This window comes from Thermobia domestica, chromosome 1 (assembly GCF_964235325.1).
Source record: "Thermobia domestica chromosome 1, izTheDome1.hap1.1, whole genome shotgun sequence".
NCBI lineage: Eukaryota > Metazoa > Arthropoda > Insecta > Zygentoma > Lepismatidae > Thermobia > Thermobia domestica.
The window spans coordinates 92422726-92429407 of record NC_137454.1 but is presented as its reverse complement, the minus strand read 5'-3'; the positions used below and the strand labels follow the sequence as shown (position 1 = coordinate 92429407).

Below are 6682 nucleotides of genomic sequence, written 5' to 3'. Positions count from 1 at the left end.
GTTCATATTGGAATTCAGGAACAAAGTTAATTATATTGGTAGTAGGACACTTTTCTGAGAGCTACCTCAAGAGTATGTTAGAACACACTTGGAAGATATATATATTGAACGTAGTGCTTGTGTATATAGAAGAGTGTGAAGAAGAATATTTAAGTGATGTCATTGCTTACATATATAATCCCTTTTCAGGTATCCATATTAATTACACAATAAGTCATTATAAATCAAAGGGATGTAAAAGAAATATGGAATCTTTTGAATTTTTTCCTGATAAACTTAGGGATCTTTTTGGATATGTGATTAAAGCTTCAGCTTATGAACTTGAACCATACTTCAAAATTCATAACTCAAAGCATGGACTTCAACTACAAGGATTAGATTGGTTGTTTCATGAGTCACTTTCTATACGTAGAAATTTTACTTACAAAATCTATATGGAACATAGCATTATAGGTATGGAATTAGATAATGGAACTTGGACTCATATGTTAGGTGATGTTGTGAGTAAAAAAGTGGATGTAGGTCTTGTAAGAACAAGAATAACATTGAAAAGGATAAAGTATATGGAAATCTCCAAAGGTACAATTGTATCATCTATTAACTTTATAGTACCTAAAGCAGGGTTTGTTCCCAAGTGGATGGCCTTGTTGTATCCTTTCAAAGTTTATGTTTGGGTGTCAATTATTGTACTGGTAGTAACCGTTGAAATAACTTGGCGCATTTTCGTAAAAGTCCACTTCAAACGTGAAAGGTTTGTTTCCAGGATAAATCCTTTTCTGTATACACTTTGTATATTTCTAAAAGTGTCGGTTCCGTACAAGCCTACATGTTTTTCTATTAGGGCTTTGTTTATTGTATGCGTTCTAGGTTTACTTATATTAACATCACTATATGAAGGATTTTTAGTTGGATTTCTTACAAGTGATAATCGTTATCCAGATATAAATACCTTGAAAGAAATAACAGAATCCGATTTGGAAATTCAGAGCTTCTCGCATTATCGTGAGTTACTACAAAACTCATCAAATCAATATTTGAGTGAAATGATGTCTATGTATCACATGAATGATAACATAACGAACATATTAGACAATGTTGGCATGAAAGGTAACGCTGCTTGTATGTATCACTATATAGTATTAGAATACAATGCCAATTTGAAGTACACTGCACCTTCAGGAGATACGTCTGTGCACATTGTTGAAGAGCCAGTGCTTGCATATTACGGTGGATATGCTTTAATCAAGAACTCACCGTTTCTCCCTCAAGTGGAGGAACACGCAACACGAACTTGTGAATCAAGACTTGATCAAAGATGGAGAGAACTACTTAATTATGAGGTAAAGATGAAGAAAATTAATTTTGATATTGTTCATAAGGATGAAATTGTTGTTCTTACTGTCAGTCATGTAAGATCTATTTTTCTAGTATGGTCATTTGGGATTTTGGGTGGTATTTGTAGTTTCATGTGTGAAATAATTATCTTGAAGATCAAATCAAAATATATGTTAACAAATTTATCCCAAACAAAAACTAATGAGTAACATAAAAATTAAAGAGGTAAATTCAAAGATGTTCTACATAATTTCCTTATAAGTTTAATAAACCATTTCTGTAGAGCCAAATTGAATTAAGAAGATTTAGTAGGGGACATTAATATGGGGTTCGTGTGTTTTAATTTATTCTTGTAACATTAGTACTCGATGAGACAAACGATACTTTTTTTGAAATCCGAGAAGAGGAACATAGAAAAATGTGGTAAGAGAGAAAGGTATTCATACAGGGCGCGTGGGGGAGGGTAAAGGAAATCTTTACGAGACTTGACCATACAAATCGTCGATCATACCTGACTTACCAATACTTGATCATTCATACCAATACTCGACCATACCCAGAGATGTAGCTAGAGATTTCGGCACCCGGGGCGAAGTAGAATTTTGCGGTCCCCTACACTCACTAACCAAGCTTTTTCTTCTTTTTTTTAAACATATAAGAGAAGCAGCTTTTGTTGTTTTGCTGCGCTGAATTTTTATTAAGCTATTGCAACAGCCAAAAGCGATCATTATGTATTCTTTTACAAATAAGAGCTGTTTACAAAAGGCTCATTTTGGACTTTTTGTTAAACTTGATAAATACTACCTTTAGTTGTATACAAATCCACTTGGAGAACAGTTATGGAAATTTACTACTATTTACGTTCCATATTATCGATAAGAAATGAAATTACGATACATTACAAATTATGTGCTTCTAAAATATTCGTAATGGGTAACAACATTAAACTTTTGTAATTTTATTCTGTATGTGACCACACAAATAGCATTTTAATTTCGATTCCTTTACGGTAAAAATATTTTGTGAAATGTAACCGAAATTCAGAAGGAGTTTTCTTTGCAAATTTCCCAATATTGACTGATGGAGATGAAGAATTTATTTCATATTTGTATTGAAAATCCAAAATATAGTTTGGCTGCTACATATGTTTTACATCATAACTTAGTAATTACTTAATTTCTTAATGAATGAAAGTTTTGAATTTAAGGTTACTTATAATTAATAAAGATATTTAAAATACACTAACACGTACACATACTTTTGTACGTTTTGTATATATGTAGATAGATAAAAATTTTACATAACTAGATACGTATGCAGAAAATAAAAAATATCCTGGCGTTACAAGGAATTGGTGGAGAAATGATTCCAATAAATTCATATTCAAATTGGAAGCATTTCAAATGTCAATGGAATAAAAAATAACTCACTGGTAGTAAATTCTTTGTGTTAAGTTCTCATGCCTTAAGCCCTATTCTAGAATTGTTTTAGTTCAAAAATGTAACTATTCCCTTTGTTTACCTTCGTTTTTAATATTCCCACCCAAACAGCAGCTTGCGTGTGTCTCTTCACTCCTCTCTTTTTCATACCTTCATTCCCACCGTCGTTATTAATCTGATGGGGTAGAAAAGCCAATCCATTTATCAGAAAATACATCTTTCTCTAATAACAATAGAATAATGGGCTGGTGCTCCATCCTGCTGGAACAATACATGACCGAATAGTTCCCGAACTTGCAGATATGGACTATACCAATCACGTAACATGGTGAGATGCGTAATGTGATTCACAGCATCGTCAAAGGTATAGTAGCTTCGGTGAAATAGGACCACCTGATGAATAGGGCCATTTGTTACGTACGTGATTCACCTTACTTGTTTATAGAACAGAAACAGCGAAGCGAGTGCCACGCCGTTACTTCACTGTGAGTCTCTACAAGTTTATTGTGCAGTTAGATTGTGTGAATGCTTAACGCTGATTGTACTACAGAACAACTTTCATAATCAATTGGAGGTAAGACTTAAGAAAAATAGCATATTTTTAATATTTCTGTCATATATTCTTTCTTGTTACGCTATGTAGTTTTGTTGGAAGTGCAAAAGTTTTATTTTCTTATCTTCAGGAAGGTTGACTCAAGTTGTTATGACTAGCATGATAATCGTGAAGTATCTTAAACAGCGTTGCCAACTCATTTTTCTATATATTACCAATTAGGGTGAATAGGACCATATCTGGTTAGGGTGAACAGGGTCATACTTTTTGATTAGAGAGAAGAGATGGATCAGTGGCAGAACGTTCACGTCTGGTATGTGGGTTCCCTGGTTCGATCCCAGCTTGAGTCAAGTGGTGGTCAAACACCGTGTACATGGGTTTTCTTGGGGTTCTCCGTTTACTTCCTCTTTTGTCATTCCATTTTTTCATTCATTGTCATCATCACCGTCTTCTTTAGCCTTCCCGGCATAACCTTGGGAGGTAAATCTCAAAGATTTTTCCCACTTTAATTTTGTACGAATGCATGCATCAACCACACCCCCACCCATTCATCCTATCTATCGTCTTATATATATAATGGTGATATAAGAATTCGATATTTTTGTCTCTCTTATTTCAGATAGGAAAACATAAGCGTTAAACACAGATGACGTACAAGAAGCAGTACAGTTTTTTGTCCTCTTGCACAACTGAAACATCTAGTCAGCAGAAATCTCTTGAAGCAAAAATTAAAGCTAACAATTCAAGGCCTATAGAGAAAGAAACGTCAGTAACTACATCTGTGAAAAAAGAGTTGGGTGTAAGCCTATGTCTAAGGAGGCTAGCCTTTCTTTCCATGATTTAGTACCAACTTCAAAATATTGTTAAAAATGTTTCTAGTAAATCTAGACCTAAGCAGCGTGCTGAACTACTAACATCTCCGAATCTGTTCGCAAAACATTATTCAAAAGGGATCGGCAACGTAGAACGTCAGTAGTAAGTTGAGAAGAACTGACGGAAGAAAAAGAATATGATGAAGATGAAGTAACAAAAAATACAAATGCTTGCAGCATTTCCTATTACTACCCTTTGTCTTCATCCTTTGGGGATTGGATATGTTGCTACAAATGCAAAGCCTGGTATCATACGCGATGTGTCAAAGTAGAACAAAGGAAAGGGTTAATTAACGATTTTTTGCTGATTAAGAAAAAGAGAGCGTTCATGTTATTATGAACACACTGTTCAAGAATTTTTAGTTGCAATGTGATTATTGTGCTACAAAAAGAAGGTATTAGAAACTACTTATTTGTGTTGTGTTTTCTTATAATACATTAGAGAGAAACTTGTTCCAACCCATATATAACTATATGACTTTATGAGCATGTAAATCTATCGCTTACACCATCTATAATTCTGAAATATTATGTATACGAATTGTACGTTATGTTTTAGTACGACTTCACAATTGTGTGTGGTTTCAATTCACTTAATACATGTGGCCTTATTCACCTTACGAATGATCCTATTCACCCAGATATGTTAGGATGAATAGTGTCATTCGAGGTGATATATACACATTTTATAGTATTACACAATTTTTGAAGAAAATGATTTTATGCGAGCTTTGTAGTAGAAATATGGTATATTATAATTCTGTAAAATGTTCGTTAATAAAGCACTAATTATAACAGTACAAGTTTAATTTTCTTGAAAGTGGCCCTATTCACCCCAATCTACCCTATATGGACTTACTAAGTGGATTGCAGACATTGCAGCCCAGATCATGACATGTGGTGGGTTCTGTTCAAGTTCTTCATAATAATGTGGGTTCTCGTTTCTCCAGAAATAAACGTTTCTGGTTTTTGCACTGCGATATGTTGCACACTCATCCGAGAAAAACAAATTTCCCTTGAAGGAAGAGTTTTATAGACATCGAGCATTCGCCCACAAGCTTGCTGGCGTTTTGCATTTTACTATCACTCAATTAGTATACAAACGAGGGTTTAAATGTTTTTAACTGCAAGTCCCTCTTGATATGTTTTTGTAACGTCGAGTATGGAACACCCATTTCCGGTGACCGTTTACGAATTGATTTTTTTGGAGAGCGTTCGACAGACGCTGCACCCCCCTCTCATTTCCATTCGTGTTGGTGGTCATCCTGAGTGGGACTTAACTTTTATGCAACCAGCTGCAGAGAGGTTTTTCTCCCACCGTCAAATTGTCGGTGTTGGAGGAGAAGATTTCTGAAGGCTTACAGTGAAATAATGCTGTATGGGATCGTCCGTGAGTCCACGTGTTCATTATGATCCGTTTCTCCATGGTGTAAGTGGACTCATCAGCCATGATTTTGATGTATCCTAGTACCTACAACCATAAGAAACAATAATGCATTAACAACTATGTAATACATAGGAGATGACGAGAGTTTGTGATCACTCTGTATAAATCATTATCCGCCACCTTGTATATCACATTATCATTAAGATATCAAATATAGTAATAATTTTCTTTAAGTAATAAGTAAAAATTTGTTATGACTTATGGAAACGTTCAGGTTGCGAGCAAGAAATTTTTTTTACCAAATCTATTTCTTTGATTTTAAACCGACAATATTGATTTCAATACAATGATACAATGATTTAATGGGGCGTCAATAATTTTGGGGGACGATGCGTCTTTAACTCATTTCCAACACATTTTCTTTTTTTTGCTCATGTGCCGCCCTCTTGCTATCAGCCACCGCCCCGCTCGCCCCCCCTCTAGCTGCAGCTCTGACCATAACATACTTACTTTGACAAATCTAATCGTTTGTTTTGCAAAATTGAAAAATATGAAACGTTCAAGTCTCATGAGCTCCCTTGCTCCACTCCCAAGGAAACAAGGGCGCCCATGTTGTGTTTTCCAAGGGGAGGGCAAGTAGAAGCGACATTTCAAATGTGGTCTCAAATTTTGCGGTAATTATTCTAAAAAATCTATTGGGTTTTCGATCTTCAGAAGTACAATTTCCTCTAGAGGGGTCGAGCGCCCCACCTTGCTCCCCCTGATGGGCTCCCTTGCAGAGAAACCTTTTAAGTTCCACTTACGCTTTCAACACACACACACACACACACACACACACACACACACACACACACACACACACACACACATATATATATATATATATATATATATATATATATATATATATATATATATATATATTGTTCCTCTTCTAACAAAAAGTAACGTTTAAAGGAATTGAACGAATTAAATCTGCTTGCATTGATGTATGATGGAAAGCAAAAGTTTCTGACTCCTTTGTAGTTTTACAATGGGTATAGATCAATGTGTTGAAGGATTACTGTTGCTTACCTCTGCTACCTACGTAACCAAA

The 6682-nt window shown here is 34.9% G+C and overlaps 1 protein-coding gene across 1 annotated transcript; it reads left to right on the top strand.

The window, feature by feature from the left end:
• Nucleotides 1-455: 455 nt before the first annotated feature.
• On the top strand, nt 456-4854 carry LOC145689748 (uncharacterized). The gene is made up of 2 exons (XM_081763961.1): nt 456-1409; nt 4759-4854. Exons 1-2 carry the CDS (start codon nt 456-458, stop codon nt 4852-4854), a joined length of 1050 nt encoding a protein of 349 aa, XP_081620087.1.
• Nucleotides 4855-6682: the final 1828 nt, after the last annotated feature.

What these genes read in the sequence shown, in the direction of transcription:
- LOC145689748 (XM_081763961.1), top strand. Translation starts at nt 456, where the DNA reads ATGGAATTAGATAATGGAACTTGGACTCATATGTTAGGTGATGTTGTG. An exon ending in TTGTTCTTACTGTCAGTCAT is followed by an intron (nt 1,410 to 4,758) that starts GTAAGATCTATT and finishes GTTATGTTTTAG; the next exon opens with TACGACTTCACAATTGTGTG.